Source organism: Tursiops truncatus, chromosome 16 (assembly GCF_011762595.2).
Source record: "Tursiops truncatus isolate mTurTru1 chromosome 16, mTurTru1.mat.Y, whole genome shotgun sequence".
NCBI classification, from domain to species: Eukaryota; Metazoa; Chordata; class Mammalia; order Artiodactyla; family Delphinidae; genus Tursiops; species Tursiops truncatus.
This window is the reverse complement of record NC_047049.1, coordinates 25693254-25709874: the sequence shown is the minus strand read 5'-3', so window position 1 is coordinate 25709874 and position 16621 is coordinate 25693254. Positions and strand designations below refer to the sequence as shown.

General features: G+C 51.8%; 1 protein-coding gene across 3 annotated transcripts in view; it reads left to right on the top strand.

Moving 5' to 3' along the window:
* Positions 1–16621, top strand: part of SUFU (SUFU negative regulator of hedgehog signaling) — a 110566-nt gene that overhangs the window by 85721 nt on the left and 8224 nt on the right. For all 3 annotated transcript variants that reach the window (XM_019939902.3, XM_019939901.3, XM_019939903.3), the window contains exons 9-10: positions 8475–8609; positions 10185–10323. In XM_019939902.3, coding sequence (XP_019795461.1) covers positions 8475–8609; positions 10185–10323 — 274 coding nt within the window. The remainder of the gene's footprint in view (positions 1–8474; positions 8610–10184; positions 10324–16621) is intronic.

Genomic DNA, 16621 nt, shown 5'->3' with positions numbered 1-16621 from the left:
AGTGTAAATATAGGATGTGTTACATAGACAGGTAGTAAAAAAGAAAGACGTGGAAAGATTTAGATCAATTGATGAATTACTGAGGTGTGCCTCTGAGCCATCCACAAACCAGTCCTCAGTGCTCCCAATACAGGAAGAATCCTGGGCTGGACAGCTTCTGTGACCAAGCAGGCAGGTTTTTTTGTTTGTTTGTTTTTGTTTTTTTGGCCGCGCGGCACGTAGGATCTTAGCTTCCCGACCAGTGATCGAACCCCTGCAGTAGAAGCACGGAGTCTTAACCACTGGACCACCAGGGAAGTCCCAAGCAAGCAGTTTTTATTAAGTATCGCCATGTGCCAGGCCCTGTGTTGTGGGCTATTTTTGTCCCCATTTTACAAACAAGAACACGGAGGCTTAGATAGATTGTATAACTTATTTTGGGTCAATGAGCCAAGATTAATAAAGTTCAGAGCCAAAATTTGAACCTTGGGTTGTTTGAATCCAGATCCAGACCTCTTCACCACTGGGTACTGCCTGTAAAAGAAGATAAAAGTGGAGGAGTTGCCTGCCAATTCACAGGAAAAAATAACGAAAGAAGGCCTTGGAAGTCTCTATACCAGTGCACAGAGTAAAGCTGGTGTTTTAATTTGCCTGAAAACCCCTGAGGGTGGCAGGTCAGAGAGAAGCATACTAAAAAAGTGAAATCTGCTAGAGGATATGCTCCATCGAAATGAGTGAGGAAGACATACGGGGAGCAGGAAATAGGATCCAACGTGAGAAAGAGGCGAGAGGAATCACCAGTGTGAAGGTAAGGGGTGATCCCATGACGACAGTTGTGCTGCAAAAACGGAAGGTAGACAGTTCAGACTAGAGTCGTTTGGAAGGATCCTCTGGAGAAATGTCTTTTTTTTTTTAATGATATTTAATTTATTTATTTAATTTGTTTTTTTTTTGGCTCTTTTGGGTCTTCATTGCTGCAAACGGGCTTTCTCTAGTTGTGGCGAGCAGGGGCTACTCTTTTTTTTAAAAAATAAGTTTTATTTATTTATTTATTTATAGCTGTGTTGGGTCTTTGTTGCTGCATGTGGGCTTTCTCTAGTTGCGGCGAGCGGGGACTACTCTTTGTTGCGGTGCGCAGGCTTCTCGTTGTGGTGGCTTCTCTTGTTGTGGAGCATCAGCTCTAGGCCCGCGGGCTTCAGTATTTGTGGCACGTGGGCTTAGTAGTTGTGGCTCATGAGCTCTAGAGCGCAGGCTCAGTAGTTGTGGCACCCGGGCTTAGTTGCTCCGCGGCATGTAAGACCTTCCCGGACCAGGGCTCGAACCCATCTCCTCTGCATTGGCAGGCAGATTCTTAACCACTGCACCACCAAGGAAGCCCCTGGAGAAGCGTCTTTAAAAAGATAAAATTGAGGGACTTCCCTGGTGGCGCAGTGGTTGAGAATCCGCCTGCCAATGCAGGGGACACGGGTTCGAGCCCTGGTCTGGGAAGATCTCACATGCTGCGGAGCAACTAAGCCCGTGCACCACAACTACTGAGCCTGTGCTCTACAGCCCACGAGCCACTACTACTGAGCCCGTGTGCTGCAACTACTGAAGCCCACGCACCTAGAGCCTTTGCTCCACAACAAGAGAAGCCACCACAATGAGAAGCCCGCGCACCACAACAAAGAGTAGCCCCTGCTTGCCGCAACTAGACAAAGCCCGCGCGCAACAACGGAGACCCAACGCAGACATAAATTAATTAATTAATTTTTTAAAAAGAAGATAAAATTGATAAATATTTGCTCTATTTGAAAGTCTTGGGAGAATCTATAGGCCATTGGTCATTAGTTTAGGATTGAATTAGCAATAAACACATAGAAAACCAATACAGTTATTAAATACAAGGAAAATAGAAAATCACACTAGGGATTTCCCTGGTGGTCCAGTGGTTAAGAATCCGCCTTCCAATGCAGGGGATGCAGGTTTGATCCTTGGTTGGGGAACTAGGATCCCACATGCCACAGGGGAACTAAGCCCACACACCACAACTACTGAGCCCGCGTGCTCTGGAGCCCACACACCCCAACTAGAGAGAAACCTGCACGCCACAATGAAAGATCACGCGTGCTGCAACTAAGACCCGATGCAGCCAAAAATAAAATAAATAAATAAATAAATAATTTTAAAAATCACACTAGAAAGGAAAAGTAATCATATTATACTACATGACTCAGTCGTAAATAGCATTAGTATAATAACGTAAACACTTAATACTTAGCCAAGCAAACTTACAATATAGTTATCTTGGGAAGATGGGAGGGTGGGATGGAAGGGAGCTAGAAGCTCATCTTCTGTAGCAGCAAGTCAATAGATAAAGCCTGAAAAGGGAATACCAGGAAGTAGAAAGAAAGTATATTAGAGGTATTGAGGAAAATACCAAAAGAATCAGCTAACAGAGATGACGGTGGTTGTCTCCAAGGAGTGGGGAATGGGAAGACTGCTGACTATTGTAATGAACCTTATAGAACTATTTGGCTCTTTCAACTTTAAAAAAAAAAAAGTCAAAGAAGTGATATTGTAGGAGCTGTTACAGCTTGCCCTGCACAGTAAAAAGAAAGAATGACACAAAATTCCAGGTAAAAATCAGAAAATTGGCACCAAGGTAAGCCCTGGTCACTCAGAAGAACTTCAGCTTCCCCGGCATCGGGCTGAGAGCTGAAGGTGAGCATCGTATAAGTGTCTGACAGGCCTCCTGAGATCATCTGTCTTGGGGTGAAGAAAATGACGAGGCGCCTCGGCTGTGCACCTGACTCTGACCGGCAAGGAAGCTGATGGAGTGGGAGTGACAGGGCCTTGGGAAAGAGCACTTGGGCAGAGCAGGGTTCAGGAGGGAAAACCCTGGGCCTTGTCAGAGCACTGCCTGACCAGTGGTCCCCAGAGGGAGGGTCCCCACAGCCTTTTAGGGAGGTCGGTTGGGGATTAAGTGAAAAGGGGTTCCTGTGGCTAAGGTTGGAAGACACTGGCTTACACAAAATGAAACTTGTTCCTTTGCCCTCTGTAGTCCTCCTCAGAGTCTTCGAAATGCCAACATTTTACGAATCTTTAATCTGAGATGCAGTGTATTGCATCCAGCCTTTGCCACATCTGCTCTTCTAGAAGCTTCTCTTAAATTAAAATTCCATCAAATACCCTTTGGGAAGCCCTGCCATGGCTTCTAGGAAGCAATTCTTTTAAGAGTTCAGGGGGAAAAAAAAATAGATGTGTCTTCATGGACTTTGAAACCCCAGAAGAAAAGACCACTCAGAGGGATGGGAGGCTCTTAAGGAAAAATATTGTGGTTACACTTTAGCTGGCGTCAGGAAGACCTGGGGTGTTTGTCTCAGCCCTTTATTTGCCCATTGTGTGATCTTGGACTAGTTATTTAAGTATCTGAGTTTCGGTTTCTTCATCTGTAAAATGGGAAAAATAATACCTATTTATAGGGTTGTTATAGAAATGAAAGGAATAAAGTATATAAAGGGTTTAGCATAGGACCTGGCATCATAGTGTGCACTCAGTTAAAGGTACCCCTTAATACTATTATTGCAGAAAGTCCCCTGAAAACTAAAAAGAGGTGTAATACCTCTGGGGACCAGTAGAGATATGTAGAGAATTCTTTACATAACTCAGAATATTTTTGAAGAATTTGAACAAAAGCTGGAGAGAGAAGTATGTTATACCAACAGACACTTTAAGGAACAGGATCAAGAAAAGCTGAAACTCAAGAAGAATTAAGTCTTGCAAAAAAGGGCTATGATCAGCAAAAAGGACTTTGTTTTTCATAGTTCTGTTTGGGACAAGAAGAAGAAAACCTAGGCCCCATTGTTTGGACAGAGTAATGTTAATCAGAGGCAGAGAGGCAACAAAAATTTCCTCTACTTATATTGTGCTTCCATCTCAAAAAGAATGGTTATTAGACTAGGAAGAGTCATACAGGCATCGATAAGAGGATTGAAGCCATGATTTCAGATCTCCTGGTCCACATGTATTGCACCCCAGAATACCAGTCAAATTGGCAGATGAGATTCAGGAAGCTGTTGTCAGTAATCTCTGAGGGAATGGGAGAGAGGTGTTGACAGACTGAAAGCACTCAAAAATTTCAAGATGCAAAAAGCATCTTGCACTCTCTAGACTAGTGAGCTTGGTGTCAACTCACAGGGAAAACTCTGGGCTAGATTATTCAGCGAGTAGGCTGTGAATACTCTCTAAGGAAAAACAGTGAGGCCTGAGAGACAGCATGCATTCACAAAGAGTCAGACCTGCCGGACCATCCTCACTGCCTTTTTAGAAACACTTAACCTATTTCTATTTGGTAGATAAAGGAAGTGCTGTAGACCTTGTATAGGTGGGGGGTTAGCAAGATGTTTTGAGAGTGTCTTCTGACATCACTGCTGGCAAGACAGAGAAATGTCTATACAGAGCATCCAGGAGGGTGAGGGGCTTAGTGATGGAATGGTTGGGTGGATTATAATCAGTTGGATGAGCATACCCAAAGAGTGATGATGTCAGTCTGTCAGCTTGTCTGCCTGGCCCTGTCCTATTCACTATTTAATCAAAGCCTGGGATGAGAACATCGATGGCAAGTTTATCAGTTTTGTCAGTGATGTGAAGTCAGGGGGGAGTGCCAATATGATGGGTGCCAGAGTCAGGTTTCAGAAGTATCCAGACTGCTTGACACCCTAGCCAGATAATGCAGATTTCTGTTCTAAGCTCCAAATCCTCTAGAGTACATACAAGCTAGGGCGGAAGAGGTCTGAGCTCAGTCCATGTGAGAAAGCCTGAGGGAGATCTTGTTGACAGAGGGAGTGTGGTATAAGTTGGTAGTATGCTGAGGTTACAAAGAATAGACAATTTGATGACAGTTTTAATAGAAGTAAAGTATCCCAAACGAGAAAGCTCACAGTCCTTCTGTGATCTGCTGGTTAAACCACATACTGTATTTATTTCCACACGTGACACTTCACTTCTGGACATGACACTCGGGCTTTGACAAGCTAGAGCGAATCCAAGGGAGAGTGACTTGGATGAATGGAAGATTTCAGGACCTTATCTTAAGAATATAGTTGAAAGTTGGGGCTGCAAATACTGGAAAAGAGAAACTCCTCTTGGTCTGTGAGAGCCTCGGGGATTTACAAGGCTGTCATGGAGGATGGATTAAACTAATTCTCGGCAACTTGAGGACCAGTAGATGAGAATTGCAGGAAGGCTGATTGTGCTGATTGTGTAGGAAGGCGGTCCTGCCAGCGTGTCTCTCAGCAGAACAAAGGCCTCAAGGGGTTTTGCTGGCCTGTAGTTGGGCCTTCCCAGAACACCACCGGTTGCCTGGGGCCCACAGTGGCTGCTTCCCCATCTCAGAAGTCCCCTCTTCCAAGCCCAGGGCAAGGACCTTTGCTCAGAATGGGGGACTGGCTTGGCCAGAGGCAGTTGGATTCTGGGCCCAGGGTAAAGGCAAATAAGTCTCTATTAAGCTATCAACATTCCTGCATGAGGAGCAGGTAGAGTTCTAGAGGCAGCCAGCTAACGTTTTGAGCACCTACTATATCCCAGGCGCTGTTTGATGCTTCACCTGGGTCATCTCATTTCATCCTTATAAGGAAAGGGTATTGTTATTCTTCCCGTGGAGAGGACAGTGAAGCTTAGAGAGAGGCTAAGTTATCTGCCCAAGGTCATATGGGACTCAGACCCCAAACCTATGTTGTTAGCCATTCTGCCTCCCGGAGCATCCTTCATCCCCTGGCCCCATCTTCCTAGCAGCCCCCAGCGGTTATGGGCCTCCATGCCTCCCTAGGAGCCATTCTCCCTTCCAGCCCTCTGCCTTCCCCTCTGCTAGGAACTCAGGGAGAAAACAGCCCAGCTGAAAAATTAGGCCATGCTGGCGAGCACACTACTTATTTTTTTATGACTAAGATTAAGCTGACAACCATGCAAAACATTGCAAACCTGTGTCGGCTGCAGATTTAATACCTCACCCAGCCCACACAAATAATTCATGCTTCTGCATCGATGTCCAGAAAAAACAAATCAGCAAAAAGCTGGGCTCCTGCGTGTGTGTATGTGGAGCAGCGGCGTTTCCATTGAAGCAGCATGCCGGAAATACCCAAGCTCCAGGACGGCACATCTAGCATTTTGCAATTTTTTTTTTCTTTTAAAAGATTAAAGTACGTTTTCAAATGATTGAAGGTTGGTGGGAGGTGTAAATGTGGGCACTTGTCACATTAATTCTTCAGATGATTAAGTTCTTTTCCATTTCTTTAAAGCTGTTTGCACTTGGGTTTGATGTCCTCGTTCCGGGTGAGTGTGTTGTAGCAGTTACCAAGGTGACTTTAGCTGACTTTCAACAATTTATTTTTCCCTCCAGCTTGAGACATCTCTAGCCCTGTGTGCTGTTGATTCTGCTCTCCCAACCCCCCTGCTCCCACCCCCAGTTGCTATTCATCAGCACTTTTGCCTGTGTCAGAGAGGCCCACCGGCTCGGAGGCCCCACCTGGCAGCCAGGTCTTTTGGGAGCATGGTGGTGTGTCTCAGAGGTAGCACAGGGAAGTGATGGTGAGAGTCACACCCTGGCTTTTCCTCTTAAACTCACTCTGTGACTGTAGGCTTATCACCTCACTTCTCTGAGCCACGGGTTTCCTGACCTGTACAAGAAGCGTTAACTATAGAGGAATCTACCTGGTGTAGAGTCCTTGCTGTGAGGACTCAGTGAGTGAATCTATGGACTCCTTACTCTGGAGGAGAGTAAGGGCTCACCAAAGAGGGCTGCTGTCTTTCTTGAGTCCTGCTCTTGTCCAAGCCCCGAGGGTGGTGTTTGGTGTTGCCCTCCTCAGAAGGGAGGCATAGCAGCCAGGGTGTAAGGGGAGGAGAGCTGGTCAGAGGTCCTCGGCTCCCACGATGGCCTGCCACAGCCCAGCTCTGTGGCCTTGGGCACATTACCGGCTCTCTTTTGTAAAGGAAAGAGGTAGATTAAACAACCTCCGAGTTTCCTTCCAGCCCTGAAATTCTGTGACCCTCTTGGCCAGCATGTTTGTCTCCTTCACAGGTCTTGTGAAAGGGTTTGTCAAAGGAGACACTAGGGCAAAGGGCAGTTTCAGAATTGGCTTTGGAAACCAGAGGAAGGGACCACTTTGTGAAAGATCAGTCACATGTCACATCTGAGGGTGGATCCACCCAGCTGGTGGGAATGGTCCCCGTTACCTCGGGAGCTTTATAAACCGCTGCCTCAGTAGGGCCCTGTGCTCTCTGATGTCACCCTCCATCCTGCCTGCTGACCTCGCATCCTCCTCCCTCTGGGGAGGTGCTCTGAGTGTTGGGGTGCCTCATTGGGCCACAGGCCCCGGTGCTCAGCCCCCCCAGTGTGTAAGTAGGTTGGGCCCCCACTGGCTGTGTGACTGTCAAGCCCAGATCAAGCCCGGACATCCTGGGTGGCTATTGCTGCTTCAGCGATAAATAACTAAAGCTTCTCACCCAGTATTTTATTCACTTGGGGAATTGTTCTGAGATTCACAGTCCAAACCAGGATCTGGCCTTTTGAATGAGATCAGTGGGTAACCCTCACTTCTGGCTGAGGCGGATTTGAGAGGTTGTCAGTGGGGGCAGCTGAATTTGAAAGAGCAAATCTTAGATTGCAAAGGGACCCCGTGGCCCAGCTGTGGAGTAAGCTGTGGGTGGGAAGCAGGACAGGATGGAGCGTGAGGCAGAAGTGACAGTTCGCCATGGCTGGGGCCACAGTCAGGAGGAATCTGGTCCAGGGTTCCTGGGGCCTCGTAGCCCAGCAGGGTGGTGGCCCGGTCCTGCTGCCCAGCCAGGCTCACTGATGTGACTGATGAGAGCCTGGTTTCCACCCCTCGATGAGGACTGTGTCATTTCCTGTTGGATGAAGGACGTGTATGTCACGGCAGCTGCTGGCTGTTAGCAGGAGTGTGCATGCTCTGAGCCTGCTCTGATGTCAGCCTTTTCAGGGTCAGCAGGAAGGAAGCTCTCGGAGCCATGTCTTCTGGCACTCTAGCACCCCAGCCTTAGAGAACTTGGGGTCTGAGGCTCTAGGGCAGGGGAAGAAGGGCTCCCAGAAGCCCCTGCTGCTATCTTAGGGAAGAACAAGCCACTGTGACATAAGCTTTTATACAGAGTGTTGGCCAAAGATGAGGCTTCAGAGCCAGACCAACCTGCGACCAAATCCCAGCTCCACAGTCCCCACTTTGCGACCTGGACAAGTTAGGTCACCTCCCTGATCCCCAGCTCCTTATCTGTAAAAGGGCCATAATAATAGTGCCCACCTCACGGGGGCGCTGTGAGGAGTAATCAGCGAGAGGTGCCTCACACAGGGCTGGCACTTGGCGAGCGTGTAGTGAGTAAATGGTGGCTGTTGTTATCTTCATCATCAATCACCATCCTTGTCGTTCCTCAGGAGCCTGGCCTGAGAGCCTTCTGTCCTGCGGTTTTCACCTTGTGCTGACCCTGTTCCTGTGCTTGCTTTGCAGGAGCCGCAAAGACAGCCTGGAAAGTGACAGCTCCACGGCCATTATTCCCCATGAGCTGATCCGCACGCGGCAGCTCGAGAGCGTACATCTGAAATTCAACCAGGAGTCAGGAGCCCTCATTCCTCTCTGCCTAAGGTAAGCCCCACAGCATACAACCTGGCCTCAAGGAGCCACCAGGCCTGTGCTTGCCCCCTACACCGAGGCAGAGTCTGGGGCCCAGGTGGGGAGGAGAGCTAGTCAGCCCGCTCCATCTTGGGCCTTTGGGGGAGCCTGTGGACCCTGAGCCCTCCAGTAGTGCTCACCGCACTGGAGAGCACTCCTTTGTCCAGAGAAGTGTCCCCCAGCCCTGCTCCCTTACGAAGGTTCAGTGACCTAGGGAGTCTCAGATGCCCTGCCATCCCACCAGCCCAGAGTCAGGGGTGGCAGGGTCCCCAGTAGCACTGGGGTAGTAGGGCAGGGGAATCTGATGGGTGGGACTCTATTTTCTCCTCCTTGCTGCTTTTCCATGCAGAAACACTCAGTTCTCCAAACCCCGTGGCCCGCACAGCAGACTCCTTGAGGGACCCAGAAGCCCAGCTGTGTCCCTCCTGCTGCTGTCCACAGTGCCAGAAACCCACCCCTGTGGCCAGAATTCAGCTCTCTGCATGGGGATGCTGCACAGGGCTGAACCTGTTGCAGCTGTGGCTTCCTCCACAGCCCTCAGGGGTTCTACCCTCACTTTTATAGCAGGAGAAGCAGCAAGGATAACTCTAAACTCAGACAGCAGTGACAAGGAAGAAAGGGGTTGCACTGGTTTGGACCGTCCCCACTGTCCCTGGAGCCTGAGGAAGGACCTTGTGTGGTGACCAGCCTTGCCCAGTAGGGCAACGAGAGCAAGTGGCCAGAGCGATCAGGGTCTGGCCAGGACCCCGCACCCCCCCCCCCCCCCCCCCCGCCCCAGGACCCCAACGATTTCCTCTCCAGCTCCCTCTCTGGCCCAGGCTCAGGGCCTTTAGGCTGGTGAAGGGTTAATCTGAGGCAACGTGAGAAAGCCAAGAGCAGGTTTTGCTTCCTTTGCTGACTGGCATCTCTGCCCCACTGGTTGCCCCTGCCTGCCCTTCCCCCAGGTGTATTTCCAGACTTGGGATTAACAGTAACTTCTTGTGGCTCCCTCAGAGTGACCCCACTTGGCTTCAGCTTTCTTTTTAAAGATGTGGCCTTGGTAGCCATTTAAATCTCGTGGGGAGCCAGGAGGAGGTGGAAGACTGTGCCCCGGACACAGGATTGTGCTGTGAGGGCACTAGGCCGGCATCCCAGGGTGTGGGAAATTCGTTTAGGTGCTTCTTCACCCCTACCCTCCAAACAAAGGTGGGGCACGATCCGCCTTTTAGCCTTGGGCCTGACCTTGGGCACATTACTAACCGGCCTCTCTGGCCTCAGTCTCCTCACCAGGACACGAAGGAGGTGGACTCCCATCCCCTTTCAGGCCCTTTGAATGCTGCTCTAGTATCTGCTAGCCTTGAGCACTTTGGAAGGATAACAGTAGAGAACTCGTAAGAGGCTTCTCTTGGGAGGTGTTGAGATGAACGTGTTTAGTTCCAGGCCCCTGTTAGTGGGCAGATGGTCGGTCAGGAGGGCATTTGCCAGACAGCCCATCCCGGGGAGTGTAGCCTCCACAGTCCCTGAGCCTTGGCCAGACCTGCTCTCACTGTCTCATGTTCCCACCCCCAGGGGCAGGCTCCTGCACGGACGGCACTTTACATATAAAAGTATCACAGGTGACATGGCCATCACCTTTGTCTCCACGGGAGTAGAAGGCGCCTTTGCCACCGAAGAGCACCCTTACGCAGCTCATGGACCCTGGCTACAAGTGAGAAGGCTCCTTTTCTTCTCCCTCCCTCCCTTCCGTGCCCGCCCCCTCTCGGTCCCCCCTTGGCAGCTCTTGGCGGCTCCTCTTCCTGAGGGGCTGGTTGTGAGATGCCATGTGGAGTGTGGATGCTACTGCCTAGCCCACCAGCTCCAGAAGCACTTCCTGGCCTCTCCCCCAGACCCTGAGGCAGGAGCGATAACTCTCCAGGCCCTGGCCGTTGATAATTCTGTTGGCCATGGAAATTCAGGTTTGAGGGATGGGAGACTTTCTGCACACTGGGTAAACCAAGGAACAGGAAGCGGGAGGGTGAAGCAGGATGGGAGGAAGGCCACTTTCGTGCTATATGGAAAGCCCACCAGAATTCCTAGAAAGTGGGCATCTGGACCTGGATGCCTCAGCTGGGCTGAGATGGGCAGGCGTTGGCACACAGAGCCTCCCCCGTCTAATGGTTCTCCTTTTCCTCCTGATGGACACCCAGCTTCTCTGTGCAGAAACCTGCTGGCTTTTCCGGAATACTTTGTCCCTCCTTTGCTGTTCTGGCTGGAGCACAGCTTCAAGCCATTGCCAAGCGGGGTGCTGGGGCCTGAGAGCCATAGGCCTCCTTCCAGCCCCGGCCCCGTCCAGGTCTCTAATGGGTACTCGGCCCAACGCTGATTCCCACTCCCGGATGTATTAGAGGAACAACATCCTTTTCTGTTTGTTTGTTGGGGGCACGGGAGGAGGAACCCTACCTTACCTCTCTCAGAAAGGGCATCTGACCCTGATCTAACAGGTGACTCTGCCTTGTTTGTGGTGTATGGTGGAGGGTGCGGGTGGGCGGAGGGATTACTGTAAAGGGGAAGAGAATTTTGCCAGTTCTGTGGGTTTAGCCTGGTCTGTGGGGGTCTGTGAAGTGTGTATAGCATTAATGTAGGCACATTTTTAGTCTTTGAGTGTCTGTGTCTCTTCCTCAGGCCAGCTCCTCCCTGCCCCTCCCCACCAAAATACTAACCCTTAATTAAAACAAACGGCAAACAAAGGACACCAACCACGCTCCCCAGACTAAGCTGAGGTAGAAATGGAAGCCGGTGCTTTAGGGATATTGTGTTCCATAAATTATCTTGCCTTTTTCCACTGTTGTTATTACATTGTTTCATAACAAAATTACTTTGAACCATAAAGTTATAAATACATTTTAAAAGTCCCACTTGGTAACATTAGATTTCTGTCCATGTGGTGTTGGTAGTTGCTGTAGCAAAAGCTCTGAAGTATAACATTTGAAATTAGCCCAGCACAAGTGGAAAGGGCCTCCCCCCAGCCCCAGCGTGTCCCAGGGCACCGGGCTGCCTCTGTGGAGAGCAGGGAGGGGGTAGACCTTCTGCCTGGGCAGAGCTGGGAAGGACTGGGGAACGAGGGACCGTGTAGGAGACCCCCAGCCCCTGAGAGGTCACAGGTCCTCCTTCCTAGCAGGTGACAGTGTGTTGACAGGTCTCAGCAGAAGTGTCCTCAGATAGCACTTTTGTGTATTGAAGGTTAAGCACATTTTCTTGGGAAAGTAGGAACTAGAGTCTCCCCAAACTCAAGAAGAAATTTCACCCAGTTGCCTTTCACATGCTGAACTCTGAACCTGTCCTTGGAGCCCCGCCATCCCCCTTGGAACATCTTCCTGCCCCCAGCGGAGATGGGGGGGGAGTCAGCGTCTCCAGTTCTCAGCAGCCTGGGGACCTGGGCCTCCAGAGGACTCGGCAGATGTCACGTTGCCCCCCAGTCCCCACAAAGGTCTGGGCCCAACCCTGATTCCCAAGCCCCTGATCCTCCGGCTACTGGTGTTCCCTTCCAGCCCTGCTCCCCCTCGCCTCCCTGGCAGCCCCTCAGTGAGCTTGAGCACTCGCCCTGCTGACTCCCAGCACATGGTCCCCTCCCAGGCGCCGTTGCCCCAGGAACGGGAGCTGTGGGAACCAGCCGCTGGCCTCGGCATGTTTCAATAAAGTTGCTGTGCTGGGAGCTGCTTAATCAAAGGCCTGTGTTATGGGCTCATTAGTGTGGTCCACCACAGGGGCCAGCTCACAGGGGAGCTCCCGGGAAGGCTGGCTGGGGCCCGCTCCCCAGGCACGCACCCTAACTCACCAAGGGGTTTCTCAAGGCCCTTTCCAGGGAGCCCTGGGAAACCCACTGCCCCTGCCCCTGCCCCTGCCCCCAGGCCAGCCGGTCCTCAGCTGTGAAGCCAACACCCACACCACCCCTCCTCCCCGCCCCGCCCCCAAAGCAGTCAGCACTTTCTGCATCTGACTGGCAGCCCGCCTTCCTCTTTAGGGTCTTGCCACTGTGGTCACAGGCAGCTCCCTAGCCTGTGGGAACCTGGGCTTGTAATTACTTGTGGGCCTCTGAGTCTCCCTGTGGGGCTGCCTGTCTCCCCGGGAGTCTGAGGACCTCCTGGAGGCCTGGGGTCAGGCTCATAGTCACCAGTGAGGGCCCACTCCACTGGGCCAAGAGGGACCCCAGGCTCCTCTGGAGGGAGACCCCAACAGAGAGGCCTGCCCTCACCTCCTACAGGAATCTCTCACTCATGCTTCCGGGATCCAGGGTGTCTCCCTGACCCCTGTGTACCCAGGCCTGCTGGGGGCAGAGCATCAGGAAGGAACTGGATGCAGCAGCCCCAGGACTGAAGAGACCCAGACTTCTGTTCTCTTGGCTGCTGCTTGAACACTCCCTGTTGGTCCCAGAGGAGTTGGGAGGGGCTAGGATGACTTTCTTGCATCAGCCTTCAACAGCCTTGGAAGCCCTCACTCCCAGCCTTGGCACCTTGTTCTGGCCTCCAGCCCAGGCCTGTTATCTCTTGGGGAAGTGGCATGGCAGAGACACCCCACATGGGAGAAGAGAGACAAAGGAGAGCCTGAGAGAAAAAGGCAGAAAGTGAGGGAATCTGGGCCCTTTCCGGAGCTTGTGGAGTGGCCCCAGACGGGCCTCCACACCCACCTGCTCCTGGGCCTGCACCTGCCCTCCAGGCTCCTCCTTGCCCCATCTCTCCAGCCCCAGGAACGTCAAGGCCCCGGCCCAGAAAGGCAGGGCTGTCTGCAACCCCAGAGTAAGCACAGTGGGCACTCCCTGCTTCCTGGAGGAGCTGGAGAGGCAGGAATCCTCCAATTCCTTAGGCTCTTCAGTTTCCATAGGTTGACGCTGGACTCCTCCGTTTGCCCTACCATTTGCTGTTTTTATCTTTTCTGAGATGGTAAAGGCTGTCCACCAACTCCAGGGTTGTACAGGAGGGTCTTCAGACCAGGGGGATGCCTGCCAGCGTCCTCTCCTGCACTCCTTCCCCCAGCATTCCTCATCCCAGTGGCTTTAACAAGCCTCTCTCCCTTGAGTCTGTCAACACCGGGCTGTTAGCCTCTGAGTGGGAGCCTGGCCCAGAGCTGAGTCGTTCATCCGTCCCCAGCCAAGGTTGATCTGAAGGGGGAGAAGTCGGCCCCAGAGGTCACACAGGGGTCACATCGCCAAATATGAGAATATTTTTTTAAGCCCTGCAATGCTTTCTCAGCTGTGTGGTGTCTGACAGCTCACCCAGGTGGCCCCCCGTTCCCAGCCATTCCCTACCAGCCCTGATGGGAGGCCCAGGGCTTGGGAGAAGACACCCAGCAGCTGTTCAAGTGGGCTTCGCTTCTCCAGGCCTGGTTTGGGGAGTCACTGCTGGGCTCTCCTCCTAGTCCAGCGGCTGACTCACCACTGTCCTCTGGACAAGCCGCTGCCTTCTCCTGTCCCCATGCACCCATTTGGATGTTGTGTGGAAGACACTTGGCGATCCCTGGCCCAGGCCCTGGGCAGCTCCTCTTCCGTGCCTCTGCTGTTTCTCCTTCCACTGGTGAACCTGGCCACGACCTGGTCCCCCTGGAGACCTTTGCTTGGGCTGCCATGGGGACCTCAGTGTCCAGGGTACAGCCGTTAGGGTTTAAATGCCAGCACTGTGCCTAGGGAGGTGCAGCAGCCTCCCCTTCGGGCGAGGACTGTGACGGCCCGCTCTGCCCTCAGCGGCAGCCAGCCAGAGCAGGGGGAGTGTGAGCCTGCTCCTGGCCGCCTCAGGCAGCTCCTCACCACCCAGCAAGGACAGGAAATGAAGGTGGCCTCCCTGTGCCACCACTGCAGTGGTAGCTGCCACACACACCTCTGCCCCCGAGCCTGGGGGATGGGGGTCATCTGGGCTGTTTTCTCACTTCTGTCTGGCCGGTCGGGGTTGGGGGGATGCAGACTGGCCTGCTTCCTGGTCTTGTGTCCCCCGCTGCCATTGTGAGTGCCAGAGCAGCTCCATGGCAGGCTCTGCCCCATAAACAGCACATCTCCTTCCCTGAGAGAAGGAAAGGGAAGGAAAAAGAAAGCCAAACTTGTTGGGAAGCAAGAACAACGTGTCAACACTAAGAGCAAACAAGGCCCCAGACAAAGTGTGGCTTGTCATACTAAGGGGAAGGAGTGGGCATTGTCAGTGCTGTTTGCAGACTCAGAAACATCACTGACCGCAGACATTTGAATCAGATCTACAGCAGCTGGGCCCCTGCCTGTCCCATAGCCAGGCCTGCCCAGAGCAGGCATTGGTGAAAGATCACTTTTCAGGTTCCTTCTGGAACTTGCTGGGGCCTGGGGAATTGGGAGATTGTTGACAATCCTGCGTCTTCACCAACCAGCCAGGCTGTCCTAAGGCACTGGGTGTGAGCACCTTGGAGTAAGCTGCTGGCCTGTGTTCCAAGCCTCATCAAAGGTGGAGGTTGGGAGTGGGGGGCAGGGAGCCACTGCTCCCCTCGCAGCTCCACCAGTTAGAGCTGGTAGTAGAGCTGCAGCCACTAACTCATCTGTATTGGTTAAACCTGTGCCCAAACCCACTTCCCCTGTGAGTGTATTTCCCCAGCACTCCCGCCACCATGCCTTGGCCTTGCCTGAGCTGTTCAGCTTCAGAGGGTCTGGATTCAGAAGGTCTGGATGGGGCCTGGTATCTCTGGGTTTTCAGAATCCTTCTAGGGGAGTTTGCTGCTCAGATTGCTTGGGGGGGCTTTCCCGTCTCACTGGAGAGTCTTCTCCCTCCAAGGGTTGCTTGTGCACAGACATAAGCATTTATGCCCAGCTCCTGGTGAGTACTACCATCGATAAGTGCTACTTTCATTATTATTATTATTTCTACTGCTGTTTTCTGGACTAATGCAACTGTCGTCTTATGTACACATTTACCAAGCTGACCTGGAAATTTGACCTGCTGTCCCCACTTGGAAACTGTATTGGGGCATGGTTTGCCTTCCTTTCCAGTTGGCCATCCTGGTTTTTGAGCAGCTGCATGTCTGTGACGCCCAGGGTTCCAGCCCTCTTGAGCTGAGCAGGTGGCCGGGAGATGTGTCGTTGGTTTTCCAGGCCATTGGTTGAAGCCAAAGTCACCTCCACCTCCCCCATCAGAGGAGAGAGAGGAGTCAGCTCTGAGCATACAAGGCTTCTTGAATTGGGGTACTTTCCCCAGACAGGAAAAGAGCATCTTCTACCACCATGAGGTCAGATCACTGTTCTTCTAAAGTCCAGACTTGTCTCCTCTCGACACCCGCCCATCTGCACAATGGGAATGCTGGTTACCTCCCTTGCAGGACCGCGCTAAGGATTCAGTGAGATGATACCGGTCAAGCACTTGGCCCAGTGCCTGGCACACGGGGGAGGCGCTGCTTCTGCTGTTGGCGGTATTATTACCACTCACTGTCATTATCATAACCCTTCCTGTTATTATTTGTGGCAGAGCCAGGCAGCTCCATGGGGACCCAGGGAGCTTCAAGAGCCCGAAGCCCCAGAATTGCACAGGCTTTTCCCACAGTTGCATCACAACGGCGAGTCTGTTCCTCGTGAGAGCGCCCAGGAGCTGCTCCATCATAGCTGTCTATCTCCAGTGTCCTGTTGATAAGATCTGTTAACATTCTCAGCTCCAGGTCTGAAATATACAAAGAACAGGGCCTGTTTGTTCAATCCAAGCTTCTAAGGTTTAACTCCCAAAGGAAATTAAATTAGGTGCCTGGAGCTATGACAGTCTGTCGTGTTTCTTTGCAGGGAATGTCACCCTTAATATCATGGAGATCTCATGTATAATTTTCCCCATTTAATTCTTTTAAAATGCGAAGTTTCCAGCAGGAACCAACAAATCACCAAAAATGAAAATTGAGGAGCGACTAGGGTTTGTCCCCTTTTTCGGTCTTACCATCCCCTCCCCCAGCTGAGTATAAAATGAGTCCGCACACAGATCGTACCAAAGGCCACCATAACATACCCTCTCTCCACCACCAGTTCCAGACCTTTGTCGGAGGAA